General features: G+C 50.9%; 1 protein-coding gene across 6 annotated transcripts in view; it reads right to left on the bottom strand.

Moving 5' to 3' along the window:
• Positions 1 to 3,745: 3,745 nt before the first annotated feature.
• Positions 3,746 to 15,740, bottom strand: part of LOC127389560 (H(+)/Cl(-) exchange transporter 5) — a 29,438-nt gene continuing 17,443 nt past the window's right edge. For all 6 annotated transcript variants that reach the window (XM_051630181.1, XM_051630182.1, XM_051630180.1 and 3 more), the window contains 11 exons: positions 15,207 to 15,358; positions 12,966 to 13,065; positions 11,356 to 11,540; positions 10,803 to 10,925; positions 10,098 to 10,304; positions 9,141 to 9,221; positions 7,707 to 8,249; positions 6,330 to 6,516; positions 5,338 to 5,736; positions 4,208 to 4,424; positions 3,746 to 4,128 (listed from right to left, as the gene is read on the bottom strand). In XM_051630181.1, coding sequence (XP_051486141.1) covers positions 4,038 to 4,128; positions 4,208 to 4,424; positions 5,338 to 5,736; positions 6,330 to 6,516; positions 7,707 to 8,249; positions 9,141 to 9,221; positions 10,098 to 10,304; positions 10,803 to 10,925; positions 11,356 to 11,540; positions 12,966 to 13,065; positions 15,207 to 15,358 — 2,285 coding nt within the window. In that variant the 3' untranslated portion in view covers positions 3,746 to 4,037. The remainder of the gene's footprint in view (positions 4,129 to 4,207; positions 4,425 to 5,337; positions 5,737 to 6,329; positions 6,517 to 7,706; positions 8,250 to 9,140; positions 9,222 to 10,097; positions 10,305 to 10,802; positions 10,926 to 11,355; positions 11,541 to 12,965; positions 13,066 to 15,206; positions 15,359 to 15,740) is intronic.

Genomic DNA, 15,740 nt, shown 5'->3' with positions numbered 1-15,740 from the left:
GTTGGAAGGCACTTTAAAGGCAAGGCGCAGCTGAGCCAGCCCGAGCAGGGCCCCCCGAGCCCGCGCACGAAGGACACGCGTTTTACCCCGTTATTTCCCCAAGCCAGACAAGCTGGAGGCACCAGAGAAAAAAACCGAGCACAACAAACAATTCCACTTACCGACCGCCTGCAGCTGGAGGAGCCCGGCCCCTCTCTTGTCCCTTGTCCATCCCTGGCATCCAGACAAAGGTGCTAAAGCCAGTCCTGACCCCCAGGAGCCCACCCCTCACGGACACCCCCGGGTCCGCTGCCTTAGCCCAGCTGGGGACACAGCAGGGTGGGAAGGGACAGCCCTGGGCACCCTTACCCACTGGATTCCACCCTGGTGAAGCTCAGGGTGTGGCAGCTTCTCCATGGGCAGGCAGAGCAGACGAGGGGAGCAGCAGAGCGTAGGCAAGAGCTCGCTGTCCCCCTACCCCTGTAATAACTCATATCCTGCAGTTCGTGTCCCGTTCAACCCCCAGGAAGTGCCAGGTCAACCACCCCAGCTCCCATCCTGCCCCCAGGGCAGCCGACAGCTGGAGCAGGCATCCCCTTCACCAACACGGTCCCATACCCCCTGGCTGGTCCCCTCCGTTCCGGGATGAGGGTGGAGAGGAGGGTGCCCCACAGCCCCCTCCTCAGACAGAGCTGCACCCCAGGGTCAGGAGGGTTCAACAACAGATGGAAAAGGCGCTTCCAGGAGCATCAACCCCGGCCTCAGGCCCGGCTGTTGACCCGGCGCCACCAGCAACGCTGCTCGCTTGGCTGAGGCGACCTCGGGCTTGGCCTTATTTATGGCTATGGATCCTCTCCAGCTCTGATTTGTGTAACCAGCTGGTGGCTGAAAAAAAACTCCAGGGCTCCTCCTGGAGTCGCTCCGCAGGTAAAGCAATGGAAAAGCAAGAAGAGGACTGGGCCAAGCCTGCTGGAGCACGGGTTAGAGCCAGCAGACAAAATGCTCACGGCTAAAAAACTTGAGCACGGTCTTTCCCCTGCACAGAGCTTTTGATGAAAGAGTTGAACTTAGTTTTGTAGGAATTAAAGGAATTCAGTACAAGCAGAAAGCAAACAGCCAGGGGCTTCCAAACCCACACCTCCCTGGGGAAGGGAAGGCACAAGGCCAGTACAGAGCTGCAATACAGACACTAACATCCATGTAACCCCCTCCTGAGCTGCCCATCCTGGGCCTGCCACAGCACTGACCACCAGGGAATTCTGCAAGTTTCTCAACCTCAAGAACCACGGCTTAGCAATGGTCCAGGAGCCAAAACTAGTTACTTTCCTTTCACAGACACCTTTTATAATGGTTACCAGGGTCAGCGGGTTTTCACACAAAGAGCAGCACAAAGCCACAGTCCAACCTCTAGTTTTCACCTTGCCCATGTGCATCAGCCTCCACAGCCATTAAAGCAGGAAAACTCTTGAGTTTCCGTATTAAAAAGCAGCAAGAGTGGATAGAGCTGCTCAAGAAAGAGGCAAAAAAGGTCCTGGACCATTGCAACATCTCTTTTACTTCCCATCGTCACCATGTTCGGTTTGGCATTGCAAGGACTCCACCAAGGACTGTCTCTCTAAAGCCCAGCTCTGCTTTTCTCCCACAAACGGGGCTGTTTTCCAACACTCTCACCTTCCTGTGAAGGATTTTCTCCAGCCTGCCTCCTGAGGGCATCAATCCCACACAAAACATGGGCCTGCACAGAGCAGGGCACTGGCCTGCTGGCATAGCCCTGCACGCCGGGCAGGTGCTTCCTGCCTGAGCTTCCCTGTGTCCCGTGCTCCCTGCCCCGGGAACACCGGGATAACCCCGCAGCCAGCTGCCACACGCCGGCCTGCTCACAGCTTTCCTTTTCAGCACCTCTCACCCCTACCTTCACCCCGAGCTACTGCAGCCTTCCCACGGGAATGCACAGAACAGGCTCCCACGTGCTGCAGAGCTGCACCTGTAGCAGGGACCGTATTTCTCAAGCTAGAGCCCTCCTGTGTATTGTGAGAGAAGTGTCAGAAAAAGCTTGGTCTTTCTGGTGTCCCAAAGATGTTGCAGGGAAGGGAAGCCTGCATCCCCCCCTCTGCAAGCCCCCAGGGACATGGTGGTGGCTTCTTCCCTGGACTCAGACCCACAGTGTCCACCTGGTGAGCAGGGACAACCCTCTCCAAAGAGGGCAGAAAAACATGTAAAGGCAAAGCTGCTGCCAGCCCCAGCCAAGGCAGAACATGAAGCATTCTGAGTTGTGACTTATGAGCATGCTGAGATATTTGTTTCATCTCTGCAACCACCTCCTGCTGTACAAAACCATCCCAGACAAAGCCAAGGCATTTACTTCCTAAGCAGAAGGTGCCTGATCCATTGGTTAAGACCTCAGCTTGATTCAGCTTTAAGCTACAGAAGAATTCAAGACATCACCCCCTCACAGCCAGGGGATGTTGGATGGCTTTGGGAAACAAATAAATCAGCTGGCTGCTGCTCCAAGTGGAGATGAGGGATTTGTTGATATCTGAGAGCTTAAGATTGACCAAACTTGCAGTCAGCTCTAGCCAGGAGGCCCCACTGCCCCCACAGGGTCTGCAGGGACAAGGGGAGCTGTGCCCACAGCTGCTGAGGCTGTGCAGGGTGTAACACCTGCCCAGCAGCCAGAGGTTTGTCTGCCAGGAGTCAGAGCCCTCACTCTCTGATTCTTGGCCACCACTCAGTGGTTTGGCCCCCTCCTGAGCCTTGGTGGTGAGCCAGGGTTGAGAGGAAGCTCTGCTGCCACTGACCGTGGAACATCTGATACAGACTGAAGCTGTGAGGAACAACATCAACCTCCCAATGCATCCAGATACCTCCAGAATTCCAGTAAACGGTGACAATTTTATTAATAGGAAAATAATTTGGGAAGATCTGGGAGAGGGACTTAAGGAACAGGGATGTGGAAGGGGAAGTTCCTGGGCCAACAGTGGTCAGGATGGGCTTTTGCATAGTTGTTGGCAAGAGGAGGGACACCAAAGCAGTGCCTGTAAAGTGGCAGTGTCACCAATCCCAGAGCCAGGACCTGGGCTGGAGTTGGGTGTGGGGCTGAGGAGAGGGGCAGGGAACACCACAGGTATCCTTGTGAACACCATCAGGAGACCCTCAGCCACACAAGACCCTGTTGGTGAAGGAAGAGGCAGTTGTGCAGTATCGACCGGAATTGGAGCTGGCTGGGAAGTGCAGGGGAGGGAGCAGGGCAATAACGGAGGGGGCAGTGAGTTTAGTGACATGTCCAAGGGAAATCAGGGAAAAGAAATCCCCAGGCATGTGTCTGAAAAAGGGATAGCAATGAGAACACGACTGTTACCTGCTCCTGCCTCCTCCTCGGGCCTCTCCTGGCAAGGCAGCATCAGAGGAGTTAAATACATTCACACAAGATTAATCAAAACAAGCTTCTTCCCAACCAGAAACCAGGCCCAATTTTAAGGAGATTGGGTCTTTTGGGGGTTTTGTGGTTTTGTTTTTTTCTTCTTTCAGCAAAACATTCTTTGCCAGCCAATTACATTTTTCCCCCTTCCCCTATTTTGACTTCACAAGGTTCCTATTTATTCCAAGTGGCTCACTGGGAATACACCCCCCTGAGTTCCAACTGTCTGTCTGCCACCACCTGAACATGTGTGCAGCATCATCCTTCTCCAAAGCTTCTGAAGCTACAGACCTTGTCATGTCCTCCCCACGACAGCACCAAGAGTTCAAACAAACCAATGAGAGGAGATACAACTCTATAGCATTTTGCTTTTACTCCTTCATGGAATCTTTCCAACGCAACTTCACAAAAGCAACGTAAATAAAGTCTCTTTTTTTGTCTGTTTCTTCTAAAAAGAAGATGCTGTTCCACAGATTACATAGTGCAATTGGTTATCTGGTAGAAAAAAGTTATCTTCTTCAGCTCCACGGAAGGAAACACTGAAAACAGTTCCAAGGTCTCAATAAAAATAGGGAAGTATATCCAGTATTGTCTATAAAGTTTCTTTTGTGCTGAACTCACAGAACCTCCTGGGCTGCCTTCAGTTGAAGAGGATAGAATCTGGGTCCTGGTTGGCCAGCTGTGCAATGTGCTTCAATACATCCTTTTTGGTGATGATCCCGAGCAGCTTCCTGAAAAAGGGAAACACGTTCTCAGTGCACGAGCAGCCACAGAGGCAGCCTGGGAGCCCAGGGCTCTGCCTCTCCTTACCCGTTGTGGGTCACCAGGCACTGGCGCAGGCCCAGCTTGCGAAATATATCAATGACAATTTCCATGGGTGTTTGGTCTGTCACTGTGAAGGGACTGAGGTCCAGGATGCTCCTGAGTTTCAGCATGGAGGGGGAGCTTGGAGGCAGCGGAGGAGAGTGGTCAGTGAAATAAATAATTGAAGTGCTCACAATCCCATCCTGCTTCTTCCGGGCATTTTCTGGAAGAAGAAATACTTGATTAAGTATCACCCCTCTGTTCCCTTCCACGCTGAGGAGCACACCTCTTTCTCTGCCCACACTGGAATGGCCTCAGAAGTCCATTCCTGCCTCTCACCTGCATCATTTCTCAAGGCAACCCATGACCCAAGGAGGGTGTGATAAGTTTCCATCCTGCCTTCTAATAACTACAGCACAACCTCTAAAGATCAACTGCATCGCACTCTCTAGGGTCTCCACAGCTTCACCCCAGGGCTCTGCCCAGCATCGAGGCAGCCACACATCCCAGCACTGCACTCTGGTCATGTAAATGCAAGTTCTGGAGATGTTTAACTTGCCAGTGTTAAGAGAAGGTAGATAAAATACTTTGTACTTTTATGAGTCACCAATTGGGTTTTATGGGTCACCTGTGCAGAGGAGCTGAAGTATTTTCAAGCACTGCACCTGCTGGAGCAGGCTCCATGCCCGTAACTAGGATCAAAAACAAAAGACAAGTGAAGCCCTTGCCATCCCTCAGCCATTTACACTAGGGCATGACACGCCTGCTACATGGGCGGTGTGTGGACCAATCAGTTTTTTCCTTCTTTTCCTTCAGGAAATAAAGATTTGAGACATTAACAGCTAAGAAAGATTTCCATGTCCGGTCATCCACTCCATCACTGGCCAGAAGTCTCTTGCCTCTCCACCATGCCATGAGGTTCATGACTCCAGCAAAGCTGCACTAATGGCCTTGGGGGACCCCACCCTGTCCTTCACACTCCAGGCATGCAGACCCCACCTGCTCAAGGAGGGAGATGCAGGCACCAATAAGCAGAGCCACCACCACCACTGGGTGTTTCATTTCTCCAAGTACCTTATCACTAGTGCCATCTAAGGCCTCTAACGGCACCACTGACCTACGCGGTGTCCTCTTACCAATTGAAATGATGAGGTCCCTCCTCAGGACAAACCCAACGAGCCTTTGGGACTCCCGTGACACCACCACGGGGTAGCCACTGTAGGTGGTTTCATTGATGATGGTCTCAACATCTTCCACAGTCATGCTGTCCTGCGTGATGACGGTCAGAGGCGGGTCGCTCCTCCGCGGCCTCATCACGTCCATGGCCAGGGTCTTGTGTGAGAACTCCTCCTTGGCCTCCAGGAAGGGGTACCCGTTGAGGCGGATGTGGGCGTCATAAATGCCTTCTCGCCCGATGGCATCAGCCACCCACTTGCTGGTCATGGCTGCTGCCATCAAGGGCACGATGTATTCCAGCCCACCAGTGAGCTCAAACATAATGACCACCAGGGACACGGTCATTCGGGTCACCCCACCTGCAAACAGACACAGGAAGACAGACCACATGAACCGACTGTTTCGGGGGGTTCCACACTAGGTTTTGATAGCATGCTGTTGTTGTTCCTGAAATGGGAGCTTCTCCTGATGGGTAAAGTGGTCCCTTAAGAGCTAAACATATTATGCTGTGGAGGAGAGAACTGGGAGTTACAGTGCAAGTGAAGTTCAGTCACCTGCACTCAGCTTCTCAAATCCAGCCGAGCAGAAGCAGCATGACCAAAAACCAGAGCGCTGGACAGAAGAGTTGCACCATGACATTTAAGGCCAGAACAGGAGGCAGAATGAATTAAAACCCCACAGGAAAACCTCAATTCTCTGGCCAGTCCCATTTGTTCTCACTGCCCATTCAAAAGACTCCCTGCTGGAACCTGTCACATCCAACAAGAGGTTGGTGCTGGCCAAAGAACACAAATGGGATGAGAAACACGCTGCATGTTCTACTGCAAACTTTCCTTTCTGGAGATGAAGACAGCTTCCATGGGCTGTGGGACAGCAGATCCCTGCTACAAGGCTCTACGTAGCCAACCAAGCCCCAGCCCACAGCTTGGACTCCAGAAGACACCTCACTTACCTAGACAGGCTGCAGCCCCGACCATGGCGTAGAGGCCAGGGGTGATGCAGTCTGCTCCTTGGCTGCACCAGCCACTGAAGATGGCCCAGTCGTGGTGGTAATAGGCCAGCTGCTCCACAGCCACCCCGAGCAGCCGGCCAGTGATGGCCCCCACTGCCATGCTGGGGATGAAGAGACCCGAGGGCACCTGCAGGAACACGCATGGAGAACATGCCTGGGCTCAGACAGCACAAAAGGCAGGCAAGCAAGTTCAAGACAGGACCCAGCCAGAGGTTGGGTTGAACTTAAAGCCAGCAAGGACACCTTGCTCTGTCACCTCTGCCCTTCCTGCACCCTCACATCCTAATGTGTCTGGGACAGAGTTTGGATTTACTCCTTTCTGGGCAGGAGAAACTGCCACACATGAGGTGAGTGTGAAACAGAACAGGCGTTCTTCCAGAGCTCGCTTCCCAAGAGCATATAACAAAGCTTCACCCACACACCACCAACACCCCCTGTGCCTCCCCACCACACCAGGACCTGCTTATTGTGTGCACAGGTTTCCTGCTTTGCTGGCTGAGAATGGGATCATCCTTCTTCCTTGGCAGAAACTCAAACTCCACTGTGGAAGTGAGGGTGCCTGGAAGGAGCACACGCAGCACAGGTGACACCCACAGAGCCACTGCTGGCAAGTTTCACCCCTGCACTTCAGCTGCACCAGACTCTGAAAGCTCCTGTTCTTTCAGGTCAGAGAATCTCCCCCTTCCCTTCCCACATTTGGCACAGCTTTCTCAGCCACTGTGCATCTTTCTCACAGATCTGATGATTGCCCTTGAGTGTCAGTGACTAACTCATGGCAACAACAATGTCCAAACCTCTGTGGTGGGGTCACCTTTCTGGACAGACCACTGGACAAGTAGGGGCAGAAGATGCTCAGCTCCACCTCCTGAGCCCCACTGCAAGGAAGCTCAGACCTAGGTACTACACCCATAGCTCAGGAGGCTGCCACCAAACAGGTGCAGAACTGTTGGAGCAAGGAACTGCTATGCTAAGTAAACACTTACAAACTAAGATACCAACTGCTTGGCAATTAGCTAGTGCATGCACACCAAAAATGCTTCAGGCTGGGCAATTAGAAGCATTCCATTTTTGGGAAATGGGACATGAAGCCCTGAGACACCAGCTTCAGTGACTGTATCTGATGCCCACACTTAGGCTAAAAGGTTCCTACTGCCCTCAGTTACGAGCAACAGAACAAATAATTTCCATCTATCACCTTCTCCCCTTCTTAACAGAGCCTGGGAAGGAAAACATGTCTATTGAGCAAACACAGCTCTAAGACCTGGGGCTCCTGCAGAGGATGAGAAGAACGTGAGCTCCTTTAGAGGCAACCCTCACCTTCATGCCAAAGGTGAAGATGGTGATGAAGACTTTCATGACAAGGGCCAAAGCCAGCTGCCACATGGCTGTGTAGACCCCTGGGCCCGCAGCCCGGTCTGGCAGGTCATCCCCTTTGGTGCTGTTGAAATCGTTCACATACTCGCAGAGTTTGGACGAGTCCAAAATCCCACAGTCATTGAAAAGCTCAGAAATCAGCTCACTGGTGCTCATCCTGGTGTACTCGTTGGGGAAGGCCAGCACGGCCGTCAGGGCGGTCACCACCAACACCTCCAGCACCGGGTACTTCCCAAGCCTGGTCGTCTTGCGTCGCCTGCACCAGGCGATGTTGCTGCGGATGAAGAAGGCTCCCCAAAGCCCACCGAATATTCCCAAGAGGATGAATGGCACGAGCTCCAGAAGGTGCCATGGCATGTGAAACTCCACGTAGAAGAGCACCAGGCGGCTGTTCCCAAAAGGGTTGATGGAGCGCAGGGTAAAGGCAGCGACCAGAGCGGCGAAGAAGGAGCGCCACAGCGTCTTGAGAGGGAAGTAGTAACTGACCTGGACAGGAGAAACAAAGCAGGTTCAGTCACCTCAACACTTGTCACTACACCCATCGCTGCCCAGCAACAAAATCCTGACTGCGTGAAGTGGAAGCAAGGACTGAGACTGACGTGCACTGGCTCCATCCCCTCCTCTCCAGCCAAGCACCCCAGGCTTTGTCCCAAGTCAGTGCAGATGGCAGTGACCAGGATGGGCCCTGGCCTGCACACCCCCAAGGCAGCAGGTGCCCTCTGTGATCCCTGAAGTAGAGGTGACTCACTGGGATAGTAAAAGCTGTCCCAAATCAGCTATGAGCCCAACCCAGAGACGCGTCTGCCTTGTGTGCCCTGTGCAGCCCAGCCATGCCAAGCAGCAGTGCCTGCCAGAGCTGCCACCTCAACTACTGCTCAGCCCAGCACAACCATCCCCCTCCTCCTCCGAGCCAAGCCCTGCAGCAAGCAGCAGTGATCCACCTCATGTCTGGATTGGAAAAACAAGGATGAGAAGTGTCCTGGGAAGAAAAAGGGGTTGATAAGCCAGGAAAGTCTGCTCCCAGGCACTCTGGGACAGAGCTGTCAGGACAGGGTGCAGATGTGGTCAACAGGAGAGAGGCTGTGGCTGGAGTAGCAGGTGTTGCTGAGCACAGACATACTGGGGGAAACCAACAGGTTGATTGCAAAGCTATGGAGAGACATCATCCAAAATAAATTCTCCAGCATTGTAAGAATTACCTGAAACCCCAATAAGGTTTTAGGTTGCTTGGCCTTGTAAACACACCACCAATCAGTATTCAAGAGGGTCTCCTTTCCACACCCCAGCAGATAGGAGTGGGCTGTATTTTTAAACCAGCAGGGTCAGCTCTTGCAACAAACCAGCTCACCAAGAGCTAATAGAAAATGCTGATGTTACCTCTTCCAGACTAAAGAGCACTCCTCCGATCGGGGCGCCGAAAGCTACAGACACACCAGCAGCTGCAGCTGCTGATAAAACCTGAGAGAAACCAGAGACAGTCAGACACCTTCAGCCCCCAAAAAACCTTCTCCCTTTTTCCATTTGTCTTTACTCAAATTCAGACTGTTTTTACCCCCAGTGAGAGCACAGCAACAGCCTGTCGTAAAGCCAGCAGGGAGAGCACTTCACCAGTCCCACCCCAAATCAGCACAAGTGGCATCACTGGCAGTCACCATGTCTGTCTCAGCTGATTTCATGCTATGTTTTCACCTCTGGAAAAGCTCCAGTGAACCAGAACAGCAGCACTTTCACCTCCCAGAACACACTGACTTTTCTCAGTTTCCTGCCTCACACTCACACCATTACTCAGCAGAGGATGACACGGTGTAATGAGGTGCTGCGGGGCCACCCCAAGCCTGGCCAGCTCCCAGGGTGGATTCTGTCAGGTTTGGTTTAGCAGAAGGTAAATTGGCCAATGAGACACTATATGAATCACTTTGCAGTCACTTGTCTAGAGACCAGCCTTACAGCTCTGAGAGGAAACACTCCTGAGCACCACATTAGATGTCAGCTTGGTTCTTCCACCACATTCTTCTACCCCTAGAGCCAAGTCCAGGTCCCTCAAACAGTCCCCAGCATTGGTTATGGAGTTGCATGGCAAACACAAGCTCTGCAGAACTGGGTCTGCAGCAGGTTAGTGCCAGGGAACACTCGCACCACAAGTGAGATGGAGACCTGTGCTGGGGAGATGCTGCGGTGTCACCTCCTGAGTTGGCTTTTGCTCCAACATGGTGTTGGGCTGAGGGACACCGAGAACACACCAAACCAGGACAATCTACAGGCAGGACAAAGCACCCGAGCCCCTGGTCCCCCCACCCCCCTCAGCAGCCTGAGAACACGGGGGTCTCTCCGCACCTCTCTGCGCTTCGCCTCGTTCTTCCTGTACTTGGTGAAGAGGTGGCACAAGATGTTCCCACAGCAGCAGGCGACGTGCACCAGGGGCCCCTCTTTGCCCAGGCTCAGCCCAGAGGACACAGCCAACACTAAGGTGATGGTTTTGATGATCAACGTCCACTTGCCCAGGTAGCCTCTAATGATGAAACCACTTAAGATAGTTTTGATCTGGAAGTCAAGCACACAAAGCTCTACAGGCTTTCATTCAAGCCCTGGTCAGAGCTCCTGTTTTACTAGGTGCTCCCAATCCTGCCCTCAGTTTCACCCGACAACTTTCAGAGCCCCCAGCAGCTGTCAAAAATAATGTAGAGTCAGTAAAAATATCCCTCTGTCCAAAGGCAGGAACAGCCCCTTGAATCCTTCCTTCAGGGACACTATCCCTGCTGAAATAAAATCCAAGGAGGGCTGTTGTAGCCTGTCACAAACAGTGAGCTTTGGTTTGCACCTCCTGCAGGAAATGCCAAAGTATTTTAGTTTTCTAAAGGACTGCATGGAGACTTAAGTGATTAAGACATGCTTCAAGAATAATTTGGAAAAAAAATCCATATATTAAGCCACCATCTGAAGTGCAAGAAACTATTATTCCATGGCAGGCATGTGTAATCTTTGGATGGTGGATCCCTACCCCACCCTGCAGAAACCCAACCCACTTTCCTTCTCACTCACCTCTGGGATTCCTGAGCCACAGGCATAAGGAGCAAACCCCTTCACAAGTAACACAGCAAGGAGGGAGAACAACAAGGCCCAGATGACGTACATGAAGTAGTTGAGAATGTATGCAAAGGCCCCCTGAAACGCAGAGGAAGTTACCCACTTGAGTTACCCAGTTGTCCTTTGACTGGGACCACATCAGACCCCTGCACCAGAGCGAGCACACAGACAGCAGGTCACCTCACACAGTCTTCAGCCAGACACAAGGAGAACTGCACCCAGCCTGAGCTTCTGAGGACAAGTTACACTTGCTGGGACACACACACAGCTAAAACACTGCCCTGGTAAACATGCCCATGTTTTGCTTCTCCCCGTCCCCTCTGAGGACAACACCAAGTAACTTGTCTGAGTTTATTTACACCCCTGGAAGACCCCAACGATGAATGTGAAACCAGTGAACCACCCACAGCTTGCACTTCTGGCACATCCATCCAGATCACTAGCAAGGGAGGATACAGGCTGGGAAACAGGACATCTGGCAACAAAACCAGTTGTAGACACACATCACCTCTCCATGGCCCAGGATCAGCTGGGACCAGCTCATCCACTCAGGACACTTGTCTCTGTCTGTGAAGGTCGTGTTGGATTTCCAGCAGCAGTGCTCATGGTTAAACCAGAAGCCTGCTAGACACACTCCTTCCTTCAGATCTGTCATCCAGTGAGCAGAAATGTCTATCAGACCCGCTAGGGAACCTAGTTCAAGGAGGGAAAATAAGAAAAACTTAATAACCATCTTATGCAGATTCAAATACCTGAAGGTCACGGGCTGCCTTACTGATTTTTTACTTCCCTGACAAAACAGAGTGCTGACATTCCTGCCTGCAATTCACTTGTATTCTACAGAGAGATATGGGGGAGGATTTGCTTAAGTGTGTGTGTGTGTATATATATATATATATATATATATATATATATTTACACACACATATTGAAAAGAGGTCAGGAAACCAAGCATGCCTAATAAGATTTCAAAAGTTGACCATTACAAACTGTGTCCAAACCCACCTTACATCACTAGAAATCAATTCTTCTTGATGACACTGAAAGCATTTCTGGACAGAGCACAGTGAGCTGGCTGAGAGGCAGAGGGGGGTGAATCACAGCTCTGGAGGACACAGACAAAATGTGTCACCAGGCTCCAGTGCAGAGCTGGAATCCAGGAGTTTCATTAACAACACTAAGACTGTGGCAGGAATAACTTTGAACTTGGAGAAAACATTGCCAATCCCAATTTTAAAAAAGGAAAAAAAAAAAGGGGGGGGTGTGGAGAAGTTCCAACTGTGCCAAGCAACACAAAGCAAGCAGAGCCACTGCAGACAGTGATTCAGCTTTTAAAAGAGGAATCTTAAAGCAACTTCTTATTTTTCTGTTAAGAATAACCCCTACGATCACTAGCACAAGCTCCAGAGGTAGCAATAAACACACAGCAAATCTTGCAGTTAATGAAAAACTGGGCAGCAGCTTTCCTATGTAAATATTAACAGAAGATTTGATTTCATGGCTCGTGATAAATGCTCAGCTGCTTCCTGTCAGGAGGATCTGTAACCAACTGATTGACTTCTGCTGCACTGGGTCCAAAGTTTGCCTCTGAAGTCACTGAAAAGGTCTCAGGCAGTCAACCTCTGAAAGAAGCCCAACTTCCCAAGAAACACTGCTCACTTTCTATATCTTTGTAGGAAAACAAATTAAAACAAGAATATCTTGCCAGCAGCCTTTGACATTAATCTCTGCAGTGCCAGTGAAGAGTGTTCAGCAAAGATGATGTACAGTGTGACACCCTCCTCTGACCCAGCATTTAATCAGCCATGCTTTGATGAATTTTTATTTTATTTTTTTTTTATTTCAGAGCTCTGTGGCATCAGAAGACCCAGAGCAGTGTCAAGGACAGCTTTCAGATTCAATTTTGTATCTGGGTATTTACACACAGACTCAAAGCACATACAAATATAATTCTCCGTAAATTGCAAAGCAGTGGCAGAGCTGTCAACACCAGCAGAGCCCCTGGGGCAGCCCTTGCTCCAGGGACAGAACCCCCTGCTCCAGGGGCTGGGGGAGGAGCCAGTACTGAGGCTGCAGGGCAGGACTGGGACTTGGTTTGAAATTGAGGTTTGCTCTTACCTGCCAACAACCCGATGAGGAGCATCAACAACCAGCCAGAAAAGGCGTCGCTCACGCTGTGGATCAGAGCCCACGTGGACTCTTTACTCCTGCTGGTGATCTAGACGAGTTGTTTTCACAAAGAAACAGCAAACTGTTAGGAGACTGGTCTGCTTTGGTGCAGATGCTCTAAACACTACATGGTGCTGCCAGTGGAAGACAGCCCCTGACGTTCAGAAGAGCTGCTATCGTGAAATGTTCTGCTTGGAGGGGCGAGAGGAAAAGCATCAGGCAGAGGCTGGTCCAGCAAATGCAGCTCTGGTGAGGAGATGTGCAAGAACGGATCAAGGGTACTTCCCTTTTTCATGACAAAAAAGAAAGTACTCAAGTAATGCTTTCCTCCTAGCTGTGCTCTGCATAAAAACAAGACGAAACTCATCCCTTCATCATTTAAGGCTGTTACTTGTAACGGTCAGTTCTGAACACCCTGAGGCCAGCAGCAAACCTGAACACTGAAGAACCCACTACTGCACTCTGACCCAACAATCAGTACCTGAGAGCAACCAGGATCTGTTCCCAGCATTTCACAGCCTCCAGCTCCTGCCTCCACACCCAAAATACAACCTGGAGGCTGCTCTGAGCAGAGCAGACCCTGCCAAGTGCTACCCAGCCGGTCACAAGAGGTTCACCAGTTTAACACCGGCTCAGAGAAATGGTCAGGCTGGGAACAAGGCTGTGCTGTGCTGGTGCCACTGGGAAGAGGGACTCAGACCAGTCCAAGGGTCCTCAGAGGCTCTGGCCCCATCTGGCAGGGCCAGCTGAAGCCTGTCAGTCTCACTGCTCCCGACAGGCAGACAAAAGGGTGACAGAACAGCTATTGTGTGCCCCGCTCACCCTGCTGCCTCTCCCAAGGGAAACATTCCAATAGACCACTATTATTCCCAGATAAAAAGGCACATTGATGCAAACAACTAATACTCCCTAAATGAGGAATAAATGAAGTAAGAATCCTTTCTGCCTGAATGAGTGTCCTTTGGGTTTTCCTCTGGATTTTTGTCTTTCAAATGCCACACTACTCAGGAGTGCAACAGCTACCGAATCCAGGGGGTGCCAGAACTGCTTCCTTTATTTCTTTCCATCAGACCCAGGCTACACCTCTTTGACCAGCAGTAACTTCTGCCTTGACCCAATTTCAGCTTCATTCAATAAAGACAGAAGTGGGTTTTTTATATATCAGCATCTCTGCAGATGGGAAATAACTGTCCTGTTCCAGGCTGATGAGCACCCTCTTTGCACGCACACATCAGTGTGTGGGGAACACGTGACAAGTCCCTGGGTCTGAACTCTTAATCCTTCAATGGGAGCAGTTTTTTGGGCAGGAGGTTGTGGTGGCATGAAGCCCCTTAACTGGGTCTGTACTCACTCAGGTTTGGGCATTATATTGTATTATGTGTACTGAGAGTGAGCAGGGACCTGTTCAGTTTGTGCACTGTTATCAAGATACAAGTTGTTTTGTTAAGCTCAGGGAAAAAAAAAAGATTATCAAAGAATATTTTGGCAAGCAAACTGACAAGCTGAGCTCAGCCATCACCCTACAAGAGCTCTGCCAGCAAGGGCTTCTCATGAATCAGGAGCATGCAAGGGACACTGGTCATTTCTTTAAAGCATCCCTTGCTTCACAAGCAGATTCCTTCAGTTGCAGAGAGCACTGCAGTCCTAGGAATGAATTCTGAAAGAACTGCACTTGGTTTTGCAGCACAAAACAACTCCAGTAGAAAGAGCATCAATCCAAGTGCAATTGTATGAGCAGAAAGGCAGTCAGCTTCTTGACCAACAAACAGGATCAGGGGTGCTCAGATTCCTCCAGGATAAACCATGCAGCAGCAAGGTCATTCTTCCCAATACCACAGGAACCTTCCATGGGCAGGAGAGGTTGTGCCAGGCTTCAGGGCTGAGCAAGCTTAACATGGTGTAAGAAAATGTGCCAGTAGGGAACTTCAGATGTGAACCAAGAACACAACTAGAGCTTTTTAAATAAATATAAGCCTTTGGGAGAGAAGCAGCAACTGATCAACTGCAGCACGTTCAATTTAGATTTCCTTTTCCTCAAACTAAAGATCCCGTGGAGAGGCTCTCAGTTCCCACCCTACATCCCAGGTGTTCTCCAGCCAGTGCCTCCCCAGTCAGGCAACCAGAAGGAATATCAGCTCTAGCAAATTAACTGTTCTGGCAGTGCCAGCGAGGAGCAGTGAGAAGTGTTACCTCTCTGTGCCTGTCCCGGTCCCTGGACTTCTCTCGCACCCAATCTATAGTGTTAAAGTCTTCGTAGGTCCCCACACCAGGAAGAGGCTCCTCCAGGAAATCCATCATTGTGCTTGTGCCGTTCATCCCTCCTCCATTATACGAGGAAAATCCTGGGTGGAAAAAAATGAGCATTTCTTAGTTTCCCGTCTTTTTAGTAAAAAAAAAAACCCAACACATCACCAAAACAGGAACATAGTGGGAAATCCAGAGTGGAAGCAAAGAGCCAACGAGCTGTTCCTTGGGCCTCCCAGGAACAGCCTGGGCAGTGCAGGTGTGTCCTTCTCCAGCTCCAGCAGTTCACATAGAGATGGGGTCCTTCCTGCAAACAACCGTTCCGAGCCAAAGTAACTCAACACCAACACCTAATGCTGACTCTACCCTAAATCCAGAACTTTTGCCACTAGAGGAAAGCAGAGGGGAGAGGGACAGGATAAGGAGAACATTCGAGACCCCCAGCAGAGCTGAAGGCAGTCCCAGGTGGATCTGGTGAAG

This window comes from Apus apus, chromosome 12 (genome assembly GCF_020740795.1).
Source record: "Apus apus isolate bApuApu2 chromosome 12, bApuApu2.pri.cur, whole genome shotgun sequence".
Taxonomy (NCBI): Eukaryota; Metazoa; Chordata; class Aves; order Apodiformes; family Apodidae; genus Apus; species Apus apus.
This window is presented reverse-complemented; position numbering and strand designations above follow the sequence as displayed.